Source organism: Brachyhypopomus gauderio, chromosome 18, assembly GCF_052324685.1.
Source record: "Brachyhypopomus gauderio isolate BG-103 chromosome 18, BGAUD_0.2, whole genome shotgun sequence".
NCBI lineage: Eukaryota > Metazoa > Chordata > Actinopteri > Gymnotiformes > Hypopomidae > Brachyhypopomus > Brachyhypopomus gauderio.
In genome coordinates, this window is record NC_135228.1 from 16,574,391 (window position 1) to 16,598,732 (window position 24,342).

The 24,342-nt window shown below is 44.6% G+C and overlaps 1 protein-coding gene and 1 pseudogene across 1 annotated transcript; one reads left to right on the plus strand and one right to left on the minus strand.

Annotated features, from left to right (window-relative positions):
- Positions 1-1,383: 1,383 nt before the first annotated feature.
- LOC143481515 (odorant receptor 131-2-like) lies at positions 1,384-2,352 on the minus strand. Its single transcript, XM_076979554.1, has one exon. It carries the CDS (start codon positions 2,350-2,352, stop codon positions 1,384-1,386), a length of 969 nt encoding a protein of 322 aa, XP_076835669.1.
- A 1,070-nt stretch (positions 2,353-3,422) lies between these two features.
- On the plus strand, positions 3,423-20,386 carry LOC143481517 (uncharacterized; annotated as a pseudogene).
- The last annotated feature ends 3,956 nt before the right edge of the window (positions 20,387-24,342 follow it).

Sequence of the window (24,342 nt, forward strand, 5' to 3'; positions counted from 1 at the left end):
TGTACTAAATCTGAGCAGAGGTATCTGTGTGTGTGTGTGTGTGTGTGTGTGTGTGTGTGTGTGTTTGTGACAGAGAGAGAGCGAGAGAGAGGGGAAGGGATGAGTGATGCAGGGTTGCCAACTCTCACGCAATGAGCGCGAGACACACGTATTTTGACGTATGTTCACTTGCCACGATTTCTCTCACGCTGGAAAAAATCCAGGTTTATTTACCTCAGATTTACATCTGTGATTCAATGAGTTACTGATTCGCCAACCACTGGCGATCAATCGCGATATAATACTTGTATCCTTATAATACTATATAATACTTATATCCGCTAATAATTTATAATAATTTACACCCTTCCCCCGGTCAACAATTAAATCTCACTCCAAGTGATCTTGAAAAGTTGGCAACCCTGGTGATGTTCAAGCGTGCCCATGTATGGTGTGGCTCTTTGCCGTAACACAGTAAAAAAAAGTGGCTCTTGGTCTCTGACGGGTTGGCCACCCCTGGCATAATGAATAGCAGTCCACCAGCTAAAGGTAAACAAGACCAGACAGTACATTTGACAATTGTAAAGGGAGACAAAACAGGCATCACAAACAATATGCAGTGTCACAGCCTTTTTCTAGTATCTTTGTACTGTATGACACTTTAAAACCATCCACTTCATCCCTGTCACACTTCGCTGGACATTGTAACACCATCATTCATTTGTCAATGTCTTTGCTGTAAATTCTTCTTAGCAGTTCATTCAGAATTGCTATTGTTATGATCATAATTATTTTTACAGGATGCATAGATCTACTGTTCTTTTGTAGCTCCTGAAATGCAGGGCATTTTGCTGAAATAGTTACCCTGCTATGTTGTCCTTTTTAATTTGTCAATGTTGAAAATAAATGTAAAATAATTGTGTATGGAAAATATAAAGGACGTTTGAACCACTGCTGCATTACTGTTCATGGACAACTAGACAAGCCCTCATCAGCTTTACATCAGTTGCAGGTTTTCACGCAAGTGTCAACAACAACTGTAACATCTGGTAGATCTCTTGATTGTTTGCGGTTGTTTTCAATGTAAAATGTGACTGATCATTCATGTTAATATATATGCCTGCTGACTTACTAATAGCAGCTTATAACTTATTTGACAAAGCCTAACAATTTAATTTGCACTGAAACAAGCACATCAAATTAGATTCATAATATATAGTAATCTTCATCACCATAAATATTCCATAATACATGGTAACTAGTTTGAATGTTAGCCAAAATTTTCTTGATTGTAGCAAAAATAGTACGTTAACCATAAAGGGGTCTTCTGGGTCTTCTGAAAAGAAAGCTATATGCATAAAAATATCCATATAGCTTTACTGAACAACAATTTGCAGTAGTAATTCAGGGTACGTTGACTTTTGGTTTGAATTTTCTAGCACCATAGCAGAAGTAGTATATAAACAAGGGCCGTACAGTATCGTCTCTCAGCCCGTAGATCAGTGGGCTGAGGAAACGAGGCAGAACCAGCACAAATAGGAAGTTCAGATAGCGCAGGTGTGTATAGAGAACAACATTACTTACAGTCATTACATAAAGAGCTCGCTCGATGGTTCCATACAAAAAAGAGGTTAGACACAGGCCCAACTGAATGAAATGCAGCAACACAGTCCTGTGGGATTTCTTAGCAGAGTCTTTGTTGGAAGAAACAGACCTGGCTGTGATCAAAATGCTGATGTAAGTAAACATGATCATCACTGTGACTGACACAAAATAACACACATTGAATCCGTTGTACACATCAAGTTGCCATGGCTGCATGAGTATCTGCTCTCGAATGCAATTTATCTGTATATTAAAAAAGTTAGGGTCCCTCACTGCTGCAAAGAGGACATCAACCAAAATGTTTATGCTGCTAAGGCACCAGATCAAACCAATGGCAAGGTAAGTCCTTTTCTGAGTGGCTATTTCAATGTGTCTCAGAGGGAAGCAAATAGCTACGTACCGCTCCAGTGACATCAAAGCCAGGTTTAATGGTGCATTACGAAATGTTGTAGTGGTTAGAAAGATGATGAAGGAACAAGCAGCTTTTGCCAGTTTAAGGAGGGCCTGGGCCATGAGATAGAGCAAACTGGTGAGCAGCAGATGGACAGAGTCATTTAAAAGCATGTGGGCAAAGAGAATATAGCGTGGAGTCTCCTTAAAAATACGCTTACACATCACAGCATAGAACATGATGCAGTTTACATATGTACAAAACATGATCAGTAATGTTGCAACCATAGATTTAGACACACCTGCCTCATTTGAATTCAATTTAGCCACTTGATTATATATCAAATCATTCACAGTGCTTTTGTTAGTATCTGCCATTGATTACAGCAACAAAACAAAACAACCTAGTACTATTTCTACAGGAATCTGGTGAGGCCAAACTGCAAGCAGAATCAAGGTAATAAACAGAAATGTACTAAAAACATGCAGAAATTTGCTAAAAGAATGTGAAAACACACTTAAAAAGCAAAGATGATTTTTTGTATATCCAAGAGAATGCAATCGTGTGTTGCTTCGTCCATTATGAGTTACAGAAGTTAAAGGTACTGGAGTTGTGAACATTTCAGACGTGTGTCTGACATTTTATATTAGGCAGTGACATCATTGTCTCACTTCCTGCTTGGTAAAAAAAACAAACAAACTCCAAGTGATTGGTCTTTTCTGGTGATTAGATTGTACAGAAACAATGTACAGTTTAATTGGTTGGTATTGTATTCTAAATGATACAGGGCAATAACAGTACCATTCCCTAGATAAATCGTGAAGCTAGCTGAGAAAATCTTCCAAATGTGTAATCTGTGATCAATTCAAACAATCGTTAGTTAGAAGAAGTAGTTTTAATACATTTTAACACATTTTGGTATATGATTTTATAGTTATGATGTCTTCACTATTATTTTAAAATATAGAAAAGAAAGAAGCCACAAAGTTACAGTAGATGTTATTGATTAAAAAAGTATAAGATACTTGTAAATAATATAAAATATGATGTGCTGAACATAAATAGCACTTCATGTAGCACATCATATTTTATATCCCTTTGTTCTTCTTATGATTACTCGGAGTTGTTCTGTTTAAATGTGTGTGCCATATTTTGTCAATTGTGATTTTTACACCGCAATCAAAATTTGTTCTCCGCTTTTTACCCATCTGTGCAGTTAGAACACACACACACACTAGTGATTACTAGGAAACTGTGGTGCACACGTGCCCAGAGCGGTGGGCAGCCCTAGCCCAGCGCCCAGGGAGCAGTTGGGGCTAGGTGCCTTGCTCAAGGGCCCCTCAGTTATGGCCTCAGGTCTGGGAATCGAACCCACGACCCTCCGATCACAAGACCAGTTCCCTACCACCAGGGGGACAAAGGAAAATCAAAACCCTCTTCTTACATAATGAGCCGAAGGGCTACCCGGATACATCATCTGCGTCAGGAGCTTTGCACCCTCAAGAAGCAGTATAAGGCTGCAACTGAGGAGGAGAAGCAACCCTTAGCACAACTGAAGAACATCCTGTGCAAGAAGTTGATGAGTCTTCGCAGAGTAGAGTGGCACCGGAGACGGGCAGAGAGAGGGCAAGGAAGCGAGCGGCTTTCATCGCCAACCCCTTTGGCTTTACCAAACAGCTGCTAGGGGACAAGCGCAGTGGCCGGCTTGAGTGGTCTCTAGAGCAAGTAAACCGCTTCCTCCAGGACACTGTGAGTAATCCTCTGAGAGACCTGGAACTGGAGCCCAACAACGCTCTCATCAGCCCAGATCTCCCAACAACGGAGTTCAACCTGAAGGAGTCAATCCTGAAGGAGGTTGAAGAGGTCATCGAGAGGGCCCGCTCGGCGTCAGCAGCAGGCCCCAATGAAATCCCTTATCTGGTATACAAGCGCTGCCTGGAGCTTCTATGGCACCTATGGAGGATCCTGAAGGTGATTTGGAGAAGGGGAAAAGTGGCCGACCAGTGGAGGATTGCTGAAGGAGTTTGGATCCACAAAGAGGAGAACTCACGAGACATCAGTCAGTTTCATGTAATCTCACTACTGAGTGTGGAAGGGAAGGTGTTGTTCAGCATAGTTGCACCAAGATTGATTGAGTTCCTCCTCAAGAACAGCTACATTGACCCATCAGTAGAGAAGGGAGGGATCTCTGCTCTTGGCTGCCTGGAACACACTGAGGCCATCACGCAACTCATCAGAGATGCCCATGAGAACAAATGGGACCTAGCTGTGTTGTGGTTGGTCCTGGCTAATGCCTACGGGTCCTACCACACAAGCTGGTTGGGCTTGCTCTCCATCTCCACCATGTTCCCAGTTAGATCAAGGACCTCATCCTAGATTATTACAATAACTTCAGGATGAGAGTTACTTCTGGTTCAGAGACATTGGACTGGCATCATATTGGGAAAGGGATAATTACAAGTTGCACCATCTCTGTTGTCCTCTTCTCCCTAGCCATGAACATGGTGGTCAGGTCAGCTGAGGAGGAATACAGAGGGCCCCTGATCAAGCCAGGTGTGCGACAGCCCCCATCAGAGCCTATATGGATGACCTCACCATAACAACTACATCGGTCCCAGGGTGCAGGTGGATCTTGCAAGGGTTCGAAAGCTCATCACCTGGGCAAGGATGAGTTTTAAGCCCTCCATATCACAATCTATGGTGCTGAAAAAGGGGAAGGTGATTGATAAATTCCGCTTTTCCATCTCAGGAACTGTCATCCCAACGATCACAAAACAACATGTGAAGAGCTTGGGGAAACTCTTCGACTCCACCCTGAAGGACTCAGCAGTCATCCATAAGGCCAGCTTAGAGCTTGGAACCTGGCTCACCAAAGTAGACAAGTCTGGCCTGCCTGGTAGGTTTAAAGCCTGGATCTACCAGCATTCAATCCTACCTCGCATCCTGTGGCCCCTGTTGATTTATGCAGTCCCAATATCCGCAGTTGAGTCCCTACAGAGGAAAATCAGTGGCTTTCTTGTATGTCACATGGACTTATTTGACAATGAAGATATGTTGTACTTTACTATATTGGGAATTGAGTGATTGTTGAGGCAGACTGAATATTTTGAGTTAGAAAATGATAAAAAAAACAGAATGTGTTTAAAATAATTGCTTCTTGGGTGTTCTAGATCTGGTTTGGCAGTTATGGCCTGGTGGTTAGGGAAGGGGAAGTGGTTAGGGAACTGGTCTTGTAACCGGAGGGTCGTGGGTTTGATCCCCAGGCCTGAGGCCATGACTGAGGTGCCCCTTAACCCTCAATTGCTCACTTATATAAAAATGAGATAAAATGTAAGTCGCTCTGGATAAGGGCGTCTGCCAAACGTAAAATGTTTTTAACATTACAAATAAGGTTTGCCTCTTCCAATGGTTTTTAGTCTGTTTTTGATGTGTGAATCTGATATACATCCTGATCAAACAAAAAAGAATTTAGAATGTTCCAGATTTTAAATTTAACCACCTACTACAACCCACGAAGCAACAGGGTTCATAGTGCTTTTATTTAGAAAAACGATACGCAAAATGAAGCAGTGACGTGGCCGATGTAATGCGAGGCCTCGTTTGTTACTGATCACGTGATTTTGCTCAATATGACACAAGCTCCGAAGCGGGGCTTCATCGGACACGCCCCTTTTTACTCGGTACACGTCTCGAAGCCTCGCTTCAGATGTCCCATCACTAGTTACCAGGTTTCCTGTATACCGGAGTGTACACTGTGCTCACTGTTCATGTGGGAGGCTATGGTGGGGTAGGTCAGTGTTTTTTTTTTTTTTCTTTTGTTTGTAGCCTTGTTTTGTTGTATAGATGTTAGGAAGGAGGTGGGCATCACGTTTGTATGTTTGTTAGGTTAGGGGTTTTGTTAGGTAGGGAAGAGTTTTCTTATATTTCTTTCCTTGCTTTGATGCCGCCTGTGACCCACCGTAGCCAGACCTGTGTATGTGGTATGTGCGTGGTAATTGGGCATTGCCATCTTTAGCCCGTTTTGAGATATTACGACTTATGTCTAGACTTCTGTCTATGTACATCTGGTTTGTGTGTTGGCTCTCTGGACTAGTAAAACATCCAGTTGCTCTCAGCTTGACTCTGTGCCGTGTATTCCACCCTACACCCAGTGACAACCCTGTGCACCCATAGAGAGGGGGACGTAACAAGTGGGGGCTCGTCCGGGATATCTGTATGCCTGTTACACTCCTCTAGGTCTTTTTCCATCTGTCCTAATAGTATGGGTAGCATTGTGGGCTTGGTGCTGTGTGAGTGAGTAGGTGGGGGATGTTTGTGGTACTGTGTTTGTGATATTGAGTATATAGTCTGCATCACTGGTTGTGGTCAATACCATGGCTACATTTGATCTACAGACATTTATTGACACGATATCCCATGAAACGTTAGCGTCCTGTAAGAAGGATGAACTACTTGCAATAGCTAGCCACTTTAATCTTACCGTGTCGAGGGCATTGCTAAAAAAAGGATATCAGGGCTTTGGTTACACAACGTCTGGTGGATGTTGGTGTTTTATGTGCACGTCAAACAGGTGATATCACGTCTGAGAGTCCTACTCTGTTACAGGAAGCACTAGTAACGGATGGTGGTGCTTCGCCATACAGGTGGCGAGTGAAGGTAGCCCCGTTCGGTCTGATGTGCGATGGGCTGCGTCAGGAGGTGCTCCAGAGGTACGAGCTGGTCTGCCTCCTTTTGATCCTGTTTCGCCTGGTTCCCCTAAGTTGTCTGATGATGGCGATTCATTGAGGGTACGAGAAGTTAGACTTCGATACGAAGTAAAAGAAAGAGAGGAAGCACGTAGACAAGAGTACGAGTTTAAGCTGTCTGTTCGCCGGTTGGAGTTGGAACATGAGAAAGAAATACGATTGCGTGAGTTGGAGCTAAGCACGATAGCGGCGAGTACACATCAGCTTCACCCTCCGCCGTTTCCTACTCGTGTTGAGACCGTACCGAGTCCTGTTGGACCTGTGCCGATGTCACGCCAACCTCTTTTAGTCTCTCCCCCTGTAGGGCCAGCATACGGTTTTTGATGTGAGTAAGAACATTTCGTTGGTTCCTCCATTTCGTGAAGCTGAGGTAGACACGTATTTTAGTATATTTGAACGTGTTGCTTTAATGTTGGGATGGCCTACAGAAATGTGGTCACTATTGTTACAGTGCAAGCTAGTTGGTAAAGCTCAGGAGGTTTGCTCTGCTTTATCTTTGCAGGACAGCTTGCAATACGATTTGGTTAAAGCGTCGATATTACGTGCATATGAATTGGTTCCCGAGGCGTATAGACAGCGGTTTAGGAACTTAAAGAAACAGACAACTCAGACGTGCGTAGAATTTGCGAGAGAGAAGACGACTCTCTTTGATAAATGGTGTGCTGCAAGTAACGTTGACGGTTTAGAATCCTTACGCGAGCTGATACTGTTGGAGGAGTTTAAAAACTGCCTCCCAGATCGAGTGAGCATACACTTAAATGAACGGTCTGTCAACACGGTTGCCCAAGCAGCGATCATTGCTGATGAGTTTATCCTTACGCACAAGCAAAGTTTTAAACCTGTCTCTAATGTCTCGGAGAGAACTTCGGGGGCGAGCAGTAAACTGTCACGTACGTGTGGTTCTCCACCACGTACTGGAGACAAACGGGAGTGTCATTACTGTCATAAAGTTGGTCACATCGCTGCAAACTGTTTAACATTAAAGAGAAAACTGGAGAGGCAAAATTCACAGCAATCAATCAATCAATCAAAGTTTATTTGTATAGCGCTTTTCACAACACATGTTGTCACAAAGCGCCTTACAGGATTTAAAAGGTTAACAATACTACGGGTCCAGAACCCTAATGAGCAAGCCAAGGGCGACAGTGGCGAGGAAAAACTCCCTAAGATAGTGGGGAATAGGAAGAAACCTCGGGAGAACCAAGACTCAAAAGGGAACCCATCCTCCATTGGGCGGCCCGTTAACACACAGATTACACAAAATACAGACAAATACACAAGTCACACACAAATCACACAATCAGACTAAGTAAAGGTAAAAATGAAAGTTCTGGGTTATGATATTGTCACTGTAAATGTCTGTTGATGAACGCCAGGCTTTCATTCCGTGTCGGAGCAGCGATGCTGGTATTGTAGGCTCCGACTGCAATGTTACTCTCCAGGTGAACCTCGGAGAAAAGATACGAGATGTAGTAAATATGTAACAGATTAATCAAAGGCCAAACTAAACAGATGAGTCTTTAATCGAGTTTTAAACATTGAGACTGTGTCTGAGTCCCGAATAGAGGCAGGAAGATTATTCCACAATTGTGGAGCTTTAAAAGAAAAGGCTCTTCCACCTGCTGTGATCTTTTTGATCCTAGGAACAGTTAATAACCCTGCGTCCTGCGAGCGAAGTGAACGCGCTGGGTTATATTGTTCAATAAGTTCACTAAGATAGTCTGGAGCTAAGCCATGCAGCGTTTTATATGTTAATAAAAGTATTTTATAGTCAATACGGAATCTAATTGGCAGCCAGTGTAATGACGATAGTACGGGACTAATGTGATCAAACTTTTTAGTTTTTGTTAAAACTCGTGCTGCTGCGTTCTGAACCAGCTGGAGTTTGTTTATCGATTTACCAGAACATCCAGCTAGGAGACTGTTGCAATAATCTAAACGAGAGGATATGAATGCATGGATTAGTTTTTCTGCATCACTAATATTTAATATGTTTCTAATTTTGGCAATGTTGCGCAAGTGAAAGAACGCTACCCTAGTTATATTATTAATATGTGTATCGAACGAGAGATCTGGGTCTATTGTGACGCCCAAGTTCTTTACCTCTGCGCTGGGGGTTATAGTAAAAGAATGTAGATTCAATGCTGCATTATGTATCTTGTCTCTCGCAGCCCTAGACCCAACTATTATCAATTCTGTTTTATCGGCATTTAGTGCTAGAAAGTTACATGCCATCCAATGTTTTATCTCTTCTACACATTTCTCAATCTTACTGTTTGCGCCTAAATCATCGGGTTTTGCCGATAAATATAGCTGAGTGTCGTCTGCGTAGGAATGGAAACTGATGTCATGCTTATGCATAATTTCGCCTAAGGGTAACATGTACAGTGTGAATAGAAGTGGTCCTAGGACTGTCCCTTGTGGGACACCATATTTAACCTGCACAGATTTAGAGGTTTTATTATTAACACTTACACATTGGAAGCGGTCAGTTAAATATGATCTAAACCAGGAGAGTGCGACTCCTTTAATACCTACTGTGTTTTCTAGTCTATCCAGCAAAATGTTGTGGTCTACAGTATCAAAAGCTGCACTAAGATCCAACAGTATAAGGAACGAGACGAGCCCATTATCGGCCGATATTAGTAGATCATTCACTACCCTGAGTAAAGCTGTTTCAGTGCTGTGGTTTGGTCTAAATCCTGATTGGAACTTTTCATGGATACTATTTGATTGGAGATAGTGGTTTAACTGATTGGAAACTGCTTTTTCTAAAATTTTAGAGATAAATGGGAGATTAGAAATGGGTCTATAGTTGGCTAAAATCTGCGGATCGAGATTCTGTTTTTTAATCAAGGGTCTAATTACGGCGCATTTTAATTGTTTGGGCATGTAACCTAGGTTAAGGGAGGAGTTAATCATATTAAGTAAGGGCCCTGCAGTGGCTGGGAGTAGGTCTTTAAATAGACGGGTTGGAACTGGGTCAAATATACATGATGTAGGCTTAGACGAATTAATCAATGTTGTGTGCTCTTTTTGCGATATAGGATTGAAGATATTTAGCTCAGTAATATTTTTGGATGCATAGTTACTAATAGCTGAACTACTGGGGTTGGATTGGACAGCAGACTGGTAGTTCAGCCAAACCCATTGCTTTAACAAGTATCAGGGATGTGAACATGGTTGAACAATGTGGGGATTTAAAATCTGCTGTGGATTTGGGTTACAAGCCTTTTATGTTGCATGGTACGGTTTGTCTGGGCACGACAGACACTACCGTTGCTGTGAACATTTTAAGGGATACGGGTGCGGCGCAATCTCATGTTTTATCGGGTGTTGTACGGCAACTACCCCATTCGTTTACTGATTCGTATGCTGTATGCAGAGGTTTAGGTATGAAATATGTGAAGGCACCTCTACATTCACTTCGGCTAGCGTCAGATCTCGTTACTGGGACGTTTGATTTTGCAGCTTGCGACACACTCCCTCTGGACGGTGTGCACGTCATTTTAGGTAATGATATTGCGGGTGGAAAGGTTTTTCCGATATTAGAGATCACTAACACGCCTGCTATATCCCGTCAGGACGTTGAGTATGTATACCCTGCATGTGTTGTCACTCGTGCTCAGTCACGAAAACTACAGGAGGTTGTAGACCTTTCGGATTCGTTTATGGCCAGTGACTCGGAGGGGTTGTTTGTTTCGCCTACACCTGATGGTGGTAAGTCACATTTAGCTCAGTTCTTAGCTCAACCATTAGCGGTGGACGACAAGTTGAGTGCTTGTCTTACTCGTGAGAACCTCATTACTGCACAACAGGCAGATACCTCCTTAGCTAAGTACTACGCTAAAGTGGAGGTGGATTCCAACTCGTCGGTGGGTTACTATCTTGACGACGGTTTGTTGATGCGCAAGTGGTCCTCGAGTGGGAATTTTGATTCACCGGCCGTTCACCAAATCGTCACACCTACAGTTTACAGGAAATGTGTACTCACTCTAGCTCATGACAACCCATGGTCCGGACATTTAGGAGTTACGAAAACGTATAATCGCGAATCCTAAAGTATTTCTTTTGGCCTGCATTAAAGAAAGATGTCGCTGAATACTGTCGAACATGTCATGTGTGTCAGATTACTGGGAAGGCTAACCAGGTTGTTCCTCCAGCCCCACTTTGTCCGATTCCTGTAATGAGTGAACCATTTGAGCGTGTTATATTAGATTGTGTTGGTCCTCTTCCGAGAACACGATTAGGAAACCAGTTTTTATTAACCATCATGTGCACCGCGACGCGATTTCCGGAAGCCATTCCTTTGAGAAAGATAACTGCTCCTATGATACTTCGGAGTCTTCTTAAATTTTTTACCACGTTTGGTTTGCCCAAAGTGGTTCAGACTGATCAGGGTACGAATTTTAAGTCTAAACTGTTTGATCAGGTTATGAAGTCCTTGTCGGTACAACATGTGGTTTCAAGTTCCTACCACCCTGAGTCACAGGGGGCGTTGGAAAGGTGGCACCAGTCATTGAAATCTGCTTTAAAGCGGTTTTGTTTTGAGTCTAATAAAGATTGGGATGAAGGTGTGCCTTTGATGTTGTTCGCCCTGAGAGAAAGTGTACAAGAATCATTGTCTTTTAGCCCTGCTGAACTTGTGTTCGGACACACAGTCCGGAGCCCTTTGAAAGCTCTACAAGAGTCATTAGTGTCTGCAGATGAAACTCTAAAGCAAAGGTCTGTGTCTGAATATGTGCACGCATTAAGAGATCGGTTGTATAGGGCTTGGGACATTGCAAAACAGTCCCTACAGAAAACGCAGAAACACATGAAGGAGACCTATGACAGACGTGCTGTGTCACGTGAATTCCGTCCAGGTGATGAGGTGTTGGTTTTATTGCCTGTTCCAGGATCATCCCTGTCGGCAGGGTTTTCTGGTCCCTATGTGGTACAAGACCGGCTTAATGACACTAATTATGTGATCCGTACTCCTGATCGGAAGAAGACGTCTCGTGTTTGCCATGTCAACAGATTGAAGCTCTATCATTCTAGGAAAACTCCTGACGCTCTTGCTCCTGAAGTAGTCCCGGTTGCCCTGGTGACTTCGTCACGTGAGACCTTACAAGATAAAGGTGATGAGTTATTACTGCACTCTCCATCAGTTGGTTCTGCCAGATTGCTTAATTCTCAGAGTTTGCTTGAATTGCCTTCTGTTTTAAGTCATTTAGCGGCTGATCAACAAGGTGATTTACTCCATTTGGTCAATGAGTTTTTAGATCTTTTTAATGATGTCCCTACTCAGACTAAATTGATCCATCATGATATTAAACTGGCTAGTCCTGCCCCAATAAAACAGCATCCTTATCGCGCTAGTATGAGCAAGAGGGATCTTATGAGAAAAGAAGTGGAATATCTTTTGAAACATGGATTCGCAAAACCTAGTATGAGCCCTTGGAGCTCACCATGTTTGTTGGTCTCTAAGCCAGATGGGACATATAGATTCTGTACTGACTACCGGAAAGTAAATTCTCGTACGGTTGTCGATTCCTATCCTTTACCTCGTATGGATGACTGTATAGACAACGTTGGCACTGCCAAATATGTCAGCAAACTAGACCTCCTCAAGGGGTATTGGCAAATCCCTCTATCGTCAGAGGCATCAGAAATCTCTGCTTTTGTTACTCCTGATCATTTTCTCCAGTACACTGTGATGGCCTTTGGTTTTAAAAATGCTCCAGCGACGTTTCAGCGTCTTATGAATACAGTTTTAAGTTGTGTATCAAACTGTTCTGCTTATTTAGACGATGTCATCGTGTATACCTCGACTTGGATAGAACATGTCTGCTTTGCGTGATGTGTTTGACCGGCTTAGAAAAGCTGGACTGACCCTGAATTTAGCCAAGTGTGTGTTCGCGCAAGCCACCGTCTCGTACTTAGGCATGCAAGTAGGGAGTGGGCAAATACGGCCTAACGAGGCAAAGGTTGCAGCTATATTGGAATTTCCAACACCCAAGACTCGGCGTAGTTTGCGACGGTTCCTGGGAATGGCTGGGTACTACAGAAGGTTTTGTCGTAATTTTTCTGATGTCGTGGTGCCTCTGACTCGGATGTTGAGTCCTTCTGTTAAGTTTGAGTGGTCTCCTGTGTCTGAGCATGCTTTTACTAGTTTAAAGGTGTTGCTTACAGAGGCCCCTGTACTCGCTGCCCCTGACTGTACTCGTCCTTTCATTCTTGAAGTGGACGCTAGTGATTCCGGTGCTGGAGCTGTTCTTCTCCAGGATGATGTGGATGACATTCGTCATCCTGTTTGTTATTACTCACACAAGTTTAACAAACATCAGAGAAACTATTCGACAATTGAAAAAGAGACACTGGCGTTGTTATTGGCTGTGCAACACTTTAATGTTTATGTTGAGTCTTCTCTTTTTCCAGTTGTTGTGTACACCGACCACAACCCCTTAGTATTTCTGTCCAGAATGTACAACCAAAACCAACGGTTGATGCAGTGGGCTCTGTTGATCCAGGACTATCATTTGGAGATACGTCACAAAAAGGGGACGGATAACATCATTGCTGATGCCCTATCCCGTGTGGCGGAGACCATACAGTAGTGTCGAATGGGTGATGTCTTTTTGTATGTTTCTTCTCTTTTCGGGGGGTGTGTTACGTGCATGGAGTGCACGTTGTGTTTTCTTCTGTCTACACCCTTAGGTGCACTCGTTGCTGCTGTTGATCGCCCTCTGGCCGTGGACAATCAACATTGGCAAGCCCCTCCAATCCGGTTACAGTCCCACCAATCCGGTTATAGAAAGGCTCCCTCGGCTGACCAATGGGACACTGTGGAAGGCGGGCGTTCTGGAATAAATGATGGCTGCAAGGCCGGATGAGGGAGAGCAAGACACCTGATTGCTTTTTGATGCTGATGTTGTGTGGCTGATGTTGTGTGGCTGAGTGGTGTGTTGTGCAGAGTGTTGTGCAGAAAGCCAGCATTGTTCTAGTTGAATGCTTCATGTGTTGTGTGAAGGGGGTTACCAGGTTTCCTGTATACCGGAGTGTACACTGTGCTCACTGTTCATGTGGGAGGCTATGGTGGGGTAGGTCAGTGTTTTTTTTTTTTTTCTTTTGTTTGTAGCCTTGTTTTGTTGTATAGATGTTAGGAAGGAGGTGGGCATCACGTTTGTATGTTTGTTAGGTTAGGGGTTTTGTTAGGTAGGGAAGAGTTTTCTTATATTTCTTTCCTTGCTTTGATGCCGCCTGTGACCCACTGTAGCCAGACCTGTGTATGTGGTATGTGCATGGTAATTGGGCATTGCCATCTTTAGCCCGTTTTGAGATATTACGACTTATGTCTAGACTTCTGTCTATGTACATCTGGTTTGTGTTTTGGCTCTCTGGACTAGTAAAACATCCAGTTGCTCTCAGCTTGACTCTGTGCCGTGTATTCCACCCTACACCCGGTGACAACCCTGTGCACCCATAGAGAGGGGGACGTAACAAATATATATATATATATAGAAAATATCAAATAAAAGCATTAACAACTATATGTCTTAGTCATTCAGCGTAGGGAGGCTATTTAAGTGCCTGATGGCGCTGCAGTATGTGCTGTTGAGAAAACGTGATGTTTTAGATGTTATGGCTCTCAACCTCCTACCTGATGGGAGGACGCTAAAGAAGGAGTTAGCTGGATGTGATCGATCATGTAGTATTTTCAGCCCTTTCCGATAGATGCGTGTTTCGTAAAATGCTAGAGATGTAGGGAAATTTGCAGCCAATGATCTTTGAGGCTGTGCGAAGTACCCTGTCTACCTGCATCCTCTGCTGGACCGTGGAGTTGCCATACCAGACAGCAGGGGCGATTTTAGGATCTGGTCTTTAGGGGTGCCCAGCCCCCAGTGCTCACAGAGGCACAATACCAAAGTATTGCGCAGGTGCAGAGCAAGGTTTTTGCATAATGTAATATTTAAAAAATGTGTTGAGCCAGGGGGTACTGAGCAACTTCACGATGGTGCTCTAGCACCACTAAAAATACCCTAGCCTCGCCCCTGCCAGACAGTGATAGAAAAGGTCAGAACACTTTCAATAACTGCATGGTAAAACTGCAACATCCCCTCACGGGCCACCCCAAACTTCCTTAGCTGACGCAAGAAGAGTCTCTGGTGAGCTTTTTTGATGATACAATTAAGGTTTTCATCCCATTTCAGGGAAGATTCTATTGTTGTGCCTAGGATTTTAAAACTATTCACTCGTTCCCCTTCCACACTGTTTATGTACAGGGGCTGGGATGCCTTCTTTTGTCTGCGGAAGTCTACAACTAGCTCCTTAGTTTTAGCTACATTTACCTCTAGGTTATGGATGTCACACCATTGCATAAGTCATGGGTTAAAGTTTTCCGTCACTACGACGGATTTCCGTCATTTGAATTTTTTGGCGAAAAAATCCGTCAAATCATAATAAACCACACAAGCGTGCTATCTGTTTTGTGTCCGAAATATGATCCTCTCACTGGATCGTCAGCGCTGGATGGATGACGGCGGTGTCATTTGATTGACTTGCGGGTCATCCCGCCTTCTGATTTTCGGACATTACGTAGAAAAGTTACCTTCCTCCTGCCTGGGTGATTATACTTTCGCGAGTGACCGTAGCGCGCGACTCCGCACACCTGCGCAAACGGCGGAGGCTACTTGGCGCGTCGCATTCTTTGCAGTGTTGTCCGAAACGATATGTGGTAGTATAAAGAAACAGCCCTTAAAAACAGGGGAGGGAACATTCACCTGACCAATTTTAATGTTGCTTTGTGTTTCAGGAAAAAAAGTGCTGGAATTTAGGCTAAATAAACATGCTTGAAATTGTATCTACTTCGTTTCACAACAAATAGCTATCTGACTGAACAATTCTCTTGTATTACGTTAACAAATACGAGCCTCTTGTAATTCCAGGACGAAACATGAGAGAAGACGTTAAGATCGGGCGTTTTGAAAATAAACAACCCCTAAATAATGTGAATAAAACGCGAATTATTTCGAATCGTTTCGAGTATATGTATAAATATTTAACTTTATTAAGTTTAACGTGCTGGGAAATATTGAAATGGACCTTGATAGTGACGTACAAGTGTTTTAATTCCACCTTGTAAAGGTGTATGAACCCTGCAAACATGACTTTGTTCATTGCGCTGAAGCGCGGCACGGGCGAAGTGAAGTTACAAAATTCGAGAGGTGCACGACCTCGCGAATCGCCAGCGCGCGAGGCTCTCGCGCACGGGTGGAGCCACCGCGATTACGCCATAAAGGCTTTACTTTGCGTAGTGTGGGTGCTGGCTTTAACCAGGCTTTGTCGGAACAAAGGTACATACTGTACGCGAATAACGTACTGCACGCAGTTATCCTATCCTGACGCCGTCCTCCTCGGTCCCGAGCCGCATAACCTTGTATTCTTCCGCCGCGCACACCAAACACGACGCACGACGTCGTAATAACCCGGGGACCGCCTGTATTTCAGACATCCGAAGAGCTTCAGAGGTAGATGTAAGATAAATTCAGTATTTTATCCTTATTCTGATAAAGTTAAATTTTTATCAGAAATATAAGAGTGTTTTTTTTTGAGCCGGTACAGGTGGTCAGACCGTAAGGCGTAATACAAAATCACATAATTTATGTCCTAATAAACCAACACGAAATATTTATTAAATATTTTATATATTTAAACTAACTATAATCATAATAGTTGCAATACTTTTAAACTTTATTGACATAATTTCTTTGAGTTGTCTTGTATCAGATAATTTTAATAACAGTAATAAATAAATAATGAATTAATCATGCCTACACGCCTGTTTTTATCATATTGTGTCTTAATTGTGTTAACAGAATCTTTAGGTTACAGCGTTTTCTCAAAATATAGAAATGTAGTTTTTTTTTATGGTTATTTATACTGAAGAATCTCTCGATCACAGACTTTTCTTCATTTAGCTTTAATAGTCAAAGAAAAAAGGCGCATTTCTTCCATTTGAAATGTCAACTTTTTTATTTCTAAGCCAGTTTAACATGGATGGTGTTGTTCTGTTTGTATTTAAAAGCTCCATCCAGTGGTGCGATTAAATTTGCCATTTTTGGACATTAAATTTTTTTGTAAGATAAACCAGGTAATCTTACTGCTTATGTTTTTGCGATAGTGAATCTGATAAAAACAAGAGAGCTTCATACCATTTTAAAACTCACCAGGATTCACTAAATTTGACTTGATCTTTAAACAATGTTCTGGAAGAGGACCCCAGATAACTCCATTATAAAAACATTTATGTACATTTATACCTCAGGTGTTGCATTTTGTCGCTTCATAGATTCTCTCTTCTCTCATTACACAGGCTGTTTAGATAAATATACTTTATAAATGTGTTTATTGTGTAGAATTAGACAAAAGAGGCTACACCACATTTTCAGTAATTGCTGGCATTGTCTTTTGCCAGGAAAAATTTTCAGTCAAATGAAAATTTCTTGCTTTAACCCATGGCATAAGTGCATGTACCTCGTTCCTATATGCAGAATCATTATCATCCGAAATTAGACCTACTACTGTAGTATCATCCGCAAATTTTATCATTTTAACAGACTCAGTGTGTGATTTACAATCATTTGTGTACAGAGAATATAAAAGAGGTGATAGCACACATCCCTGAGGGGCACCAGTGCTTATGAATCTGACCTCTGAGGTGTTATTATGGATTTTGACCACTTGTGATCTCTGTGTTAAAAAGTCAAGAATCCAATTACAGAGGGAATTATGAATTCCCATCTGCTGCAGCTTATAAAATAGCTTGCTGGGCAAGATTGTATTAAAAGCCGAACTATAGTCTATAAAAAGTATCTTAGCATAGTTGCCTGGGACCTCAAGGTGCTGCAGGATGGAGTGTAAACATAAGGACACAGCATCGTTGACCGACCTATTTGGCCTGTATGCAAACTGACCAGGGTCCAGGCTGGTCATTTTGGACAGGCAATCGCATACTAGCCGCTCAAAGATCTTCATCACCACAGATGTTAGGGCTACCGGTCTGTAATCATTCAGGCATCTGATAATGGGTTTCTTGGGCACCGGAATAACAATAGCAGATTTAAAACAAGCAGGGACCCTGTTTTCCCTCAATGACCAGTTAAAAATATCAGTAAAAACAGAGGTTAATTCATTAGCACAGAACTTTATGATGGCAGATGATACAAGATCTGGTCCTGCAGCTTTCCTGCTATTTTGTCTTTGCAACAGGAGTCTAACCTCATGTTCTTGAATAATAAAGGGGGGTTTGGAGGGATTGGTAATTGTTTGTCCAGCGATAACATCTTGCTGCTTATCAAAGCGACAGTAAAACTCATTAAGACTCTCAGGCAGCTCACTGACCACCAATTTTTTACATGCATAATTAGTTATCTGCCTCAGGCCCTCCCATACCCCTTTGCTATCTGTAGCCATAAGTTTAGCTTCTAGTTTCTGTTTGTAATCTGTTTTGGCTTTCCTAACCGCTCTATCGAAGTTATACTTCGCTATTTTGTATAGCTTTCTATCCCCACTCTTATAGGCATCCTGCTTGATTTTCCAAAGGTGTTTTAATTCTCTACTAAACCATGGTTTGTTATTACTGTATACAGTCACAGTCTTAGTTGGGACGCATACATTTTCACAGAAATAGATATAAGCATTAACAACCTCCGCAAACTCGTTGAGATCATTGCAGGATTCCTTAATAGCAAACCAGTTCGTATTATCCATATAGTCTCTCAGTTCACAAATGGCTTGAGAAGACCATTGTTTGACTGTCTTTGTTGTCAGCTTGACAGCTTTTAGTTTCTGGCGGTACGCTGGTATTAGCATAATAATACAGGGTTGCCAACTCTCACGCATTGAGCGTGAGACACACGCATTTGACCGTTTTCACACGCTCTCACGCCACACTTCCGATATCTCACGCCGAAAAAAAATATCCAGTTTATTTACCTCAGATCCACATATATGATTCAATACGTTACTAGTTCGCTAGCTCTGCGCCATCCACCGACGATATAACACTGAATCTGTGTCCATTTTACGTTCGCCACCCCCCCGCTCAACAAAATACACTCGCCACTGGCTCCAGGTTAAAATCTCCGGCTCCAGGTTAAAATCTCACTCCAAGCGAACGTCAAAAGTTGGCAACCCTGATAATATTATGGTCTGATTGACCCAGTGGTGCCCAAGCTACAGCATGGAAAGCATTAGCAATCGTACAGTAACATTGATCCAGAATTTTATCATACCTTGTGGGCACCCGGATCTGCTGTTTAAACCGTGGCAGTGATTGTTTCAGGTTGACGTGATTAAAGTCCCCTAAAACCAGCACAGTAGAGTCCGGGTACAAATTTTCAATGTCCGTGATTTGGGTGGAGAGTAGCTGGGCTGCTTCTGAACTGGGAGCCTGAGGTGGTATATATACGGCGACCAAGATGATGGCGTTCAGCTCCCTAGGCAGGTAAAATGGTCTGCATTTAATGGTGAGTGTCTCCAGAACTGAAGAGCAGGTTCGTGAGATCATTGTTGTGTCCGTACACCACCGTTGGTTCACATAGCAACATAGACCGCCCCCTTTGGCCTCAGCGAGGCCTCGGTGCAGTCAGCGCGGTGGAGGGTGAAGCCATCTACGTGGACCATCGAATCCGGGACGTCTTCGTTGAGCCATGTTTCAGTGAAGCACATGATGGAGCAGTCAGCAATGACCCGTCTGCTGTTTATGAGCATTTATGAGCCAGACCTGTGGGAAGGAAAGGCACCACCTGATCCAGGAGGAAGTCAGAGCGGGTGTGGAGGAAGAGCGGGTGGGCAGAGCAGTAGGATTACAGCAACAGGGACCATGGACAAGGTGGGAGAGAGCACTACAGTGTAGGATCACCTGGACAAACATCTTGCAGCCAGATTTGCAGCAGGTCCACTTCCTGGTGCAAGCTGTCTACGATGCCTTGCCAAGTCCAGCGAACCTCCATGTGTGGGGCAAAAGTGAAACACCTTCCTGCCCACTGTGCTCTGGTAGAGGCTCCTTAAAACCTCCTCAGCGGCTGCCCAAAGGCTCTGGCAGATGGTTGCCATGTACCTGGCAGTCGCTGAGAGCGTAGCCTCATTCATAAGCTGTAGCAAGAACCATCATGCTCCAAAGAAGGCAATCTCCTTTGTTAAAGTTGGCGAAAAACCCAGAGCAAAACAACATGCAGGCCTACTCCACGCAGCATCTGACTGGCAGCTGCAAGTTGATGTGGGTAAGCAGCTAAGGTTCCCCCAGCACATCGCTACAACATCCCTCTGCCCAGATATGATCATGACCTCTCAGGCTTCAAAACAGCTGATCATACTGGAGCTGACAGTGCCCTGGGAAGAAAACTTCGAGGAAGCCAATGAGAGGAAGAGGGTGAAGTACCAGAAACTGGTGGAGGAGTGCAGGGAGCAAGGCTGGAAGACAGTATATGAGCCTATAGAGGTCGGCTGCAGGGGATTTGCAGAGTGGTCTCTGTGCAAGGTCCTCAGCCAGCTTGGCATCATAGGAGCCACAAAGAAGAGGGCCATCAAGTCCACAAGTGAAGCTGCCGAATCGGCCACCAGGTTGCTTTGGATGAAGAGGGCAGATCCATGGGCTGCTACTGGGATGCAAGTCGGGGCTTAATCACCCCCGGCTGGGTCACCTGGGTAAGGGTGTATGATGTTGTATGAGTCTCTATCTCCTGCGTTACTGAGTAGACAAGCTAATCAATTTGCAGGGAGAAGCACGATTAATTTAAATTCTGGACCTCACTATTGGTTACTGGCAGTTGACGGCATTCTTTTATCCCCTGGCATCATTGCCCATCACCTGGTGTCACAGTTCCAACAGTGACACCTAGCCACGTGTTTGTTGTTTTGTTTTGTTTTTGTTCTGCCCCTTGTTCAATTGTCCCTTCATGGGCTTAGGGCCCCTTTGATCAGGGGCATGGCCATCTCTTATCTATGTTGGACCTAGTGTCAATTCCAGGTTCAGAAAATAAAAGTCCTCACCAGGATTTTGCTCAGGCTTCCTGGATAGTGTTGATTCCACTCATTTTACCTGGATTGCACTAATTAGAAAATCTAGCAAGCTTTAGCAAAATCCTGGTGAGGACTTTCTGAACCTGGAATTGACACCTCTGATTTGCACACATTTGTCAGTGTCTATAGGCTTGATTCATTGCATGTGTTTCATTTACATTTACATTTATGGCATCTGTGACGCTCGAAATATGAAGCAAGACGAACGTCGCACTGTGCAACACTTAACGTTTAATGCAAACAAATAAACATGTGAAGCTCCGTGCGGAGTGCAAACAGACAACACACCTCTCACACAGGCACGAAACTTTAGACAAAGACGAGCACAAGACACTGCGCGAACACACATTAAATAGATGAGTAACACAGACCCTCGTGATCTCGAGACAAGGCACAGGTGCGACAACGAACACGTTCACAACCAACCCACACCCACGGAACTACAAATATGGACGTAACGACACGCAGACAACGTAGCGGCACGCCCACAGGGAAGGGTCCGGAGCTGTGACTGTGACAGAACCCTCCACCAGGGGCTCGCTACTCCCGGAGCGTCCCGCGTAGTTGGAAAGCCCCGAACCAACACCAACGGGCAGGTCCGGAGCCGCCGGGTTCACGAGCCTCCGAGAGCCGTCTCCCCCGATGGTGGGAACCGCCGCGAACAGCTCTAGATCACCCTCCCTGGGAAGACAGGGGAAAATACATTCAACACGGTGTTATGTCCATGTGTATTTGGGAGGGTTGTTTTGTTCTGCATGTGTGTGCAGTGTCTCTTCTAGACAGAGTTGCGCTGCCCGGACGAGGGAGTGGTTTGCGGACTGAGACCTGTGTCGCGGAATGCGGAAGTGATCGGAATGCGAACGCCGGTGGAATGCGGAAGAACACTCCAATAAATGCGGATCATTCGTTTGCACCAGCGCGGCATGCTGGTTCTAATGCTTGGGACTCGTTTGCCGTCTGTGTTGTCGATATGTGATTGTGCTGACTTCCTATATGGTAGTTTAGTTCGGTGGACTTTATTTCTGAGCAGATATTGTCGCGGCTGTTCGTTGTTTATTAATGTGTTGTATATGTTATGGTTTTGTATGGTGCGTGTCCTGGTCACCCCTGGGTAGGGTTGGTGGCTGTTTGATTTAACATTTGGGTAGTGGTTATTCTTTTGGGTTTTCAGCCTTAGCCAACCTGAAGACAGTGGAGTTTCTCTTTTATGTTTATATATATGTATATTTATATGTATATGTACGTCTATCACCTGTATATATATCACCTGTAACCTACATAAACTCATTTCACTATACGCTATTGGTCGTACGTGATCTGTCACTAGAGAAGGTTCACCATTATTTCACAGTGTTATGGGCCCAACCTAGACTGGGTCGTAACAACGGGCACGTAGACGAACACACATACAGGAACATTAAACACAAGGGGCACAAATGGGAAAAGGAGGTTAGGGAGACACAACGGGACCGACAAACACACAGGTATGGGCAACCAGGAGATTGCTCCCCCCGCTTGCAGGAGCGTGGCCTGATGCGCAAACCCTCCCAGGGCTGCAGGCGGAACCGGAGGCGGGGTCCCTCCGTTCTGCGGGACCAGTCCTCCCGCGCGCGCAGCGCTGCTTGGCGCTCCAGGAAACCACGCGCCCGCTGGCTTGGCTTTGGGCGCTTCCGGCTTCTTCCTGGGCGCTGGCGGAGGGTTCGCCTGACGCCGTTCACTGGCCGGGGTACGAGGTGCCCCTGAGGGCAACCCGAAACACACTCTCGGGCCTCGGGTCTCTGGCGCTCTCCGAGGCAGCACCTCCTCGCCCCCTGACGTCTCCATCCCCTCCTCCTCATCCTCCGAGGCTCCTGGGCTCCACGACATCGCCTCTTTCAAGGAGATGCCTGACGAGCAGTCCATCTGGCTCGCCTCCGAGCCCGAACGCGCTTCGTCCTCCGGTCTCTCCTCCTTCTCTGTATGCACGGTCACTTCTGACCGCACAGAGGAGGAAGAGCCAGGCGCTTCCTCGCCCTCGCTGTCGGACTCGGCGAGGGGTGCACACACGGACGGCGGAAGGCTGACGTCAAGTTCCTCCTCGCTGTCTTCTCCGAGGGAATCAGAGCAAACGGATGGGGAAGGACTGACGTCGAGATCGTCTCCTCCGTAATATACCGTAGGTGCTGAGTATAAGGAGGAAGGGGGACTGACCTCTTCACCCTCGTCTTCTCCATAGTACAAGGTGGGCGCTGAGTATAAGGAGGAAGGGGGACTGACGTCTTCACCCTCATCTTCTCCGTAGTGCGCGCCGGCTTCAGCACCTACGGAGGGTAGAGGGCTGGCTTCCTCGGTCACAAGAGGAGCGAAGTGTTCGAACGGAGCAGAGCCCTTCTGCGGGGCATGCCAGGGGCGGAGCTCCGTGCTTCTCCTTCCATAAGCGCACCGCGGATTGGCAGAAGTTTTCTGCCATCTCTTCATCCTCCATCTCTTGAGCCGCGCAGAGCATATACGCACAGACGGGGTCTTGCTGCATAGTCTGCTCGGTGACGGGGGCTTCGCGGCGCCGGCCTGGGGAAGAGCCGTGGTGACGTCGGCTCTTTCTCTTCCCCTTTGGTGCACGGGTGGCGTATCCTGGCATGCTTCTCTTTAGTGGCTCATCTTTCTGTGACTCTCGAAATATGAAGCAAGATGAACGTCGCACTGTGCAACACTTAACGTTTAATGCAAACAAATAAACACGTGAAGCTCCGTGCGGAGTGCAAACAGACAACACACCTCTCACACAGGCACGAAACTTTAGACAAAGACGAGCACAAGACACTGCGCGAATGCACATTAAATAGGTGAGTAACACAGACCCTCGTGATCTCGAGACAAGGCACAGGTGCGACAACGAACACCCACGGAACTACAAATATGGACATAACGACACGCAGACAACATAGCGGCACGCCCACAGGGAAGGGTCCGGAGCTGTGACTGTGACAGCATTTAGCAGACGCTCTTATCCAGAGCGACTTACAAAAGTGCTAGTTTCCAGTGTGAACCTGCAGTAACTGTATTAGTGCATGCTCATTTTTCTCTCTGTGAAGGTTGGTTTGAACATTACATGACAATAAAGACCCCACCTTGAAAACAATGCAGGTCAAGGTATTAAGATGTCATTATTACAAATACTGGCAGGGCCACAAATTTGTAGCTTGTTGTATGTTAATTACTGTTATGTCAGCACTCTAATAATCTAATAGTCTTCTCCCCACCTTCTCACACTCAGGTTTCAATTGCATAATGAATAGCAGTCCACCAGCTACAGGTAAACAAGACAAGACAATAAATTTGACAATTGTAAAGGGAGACAAAACAGGCATCACAGACAATATGCAGTGTCACAGCCTTTTTCTATTATCTTTGTACTGTATGACTGTAACGAATAGAGCACGCTAAGAGAGATCCTGATGCGGAACTAATCTGTTTTTATTGACACAGTGCTGTACAGCGAGCCGCGCAGACAATGCTGCGGTGTTATGTTGGTGCAGGGCTGCAGCGGAGTAGCGGTGGTCAGGACGGTCAGGGGTCGTG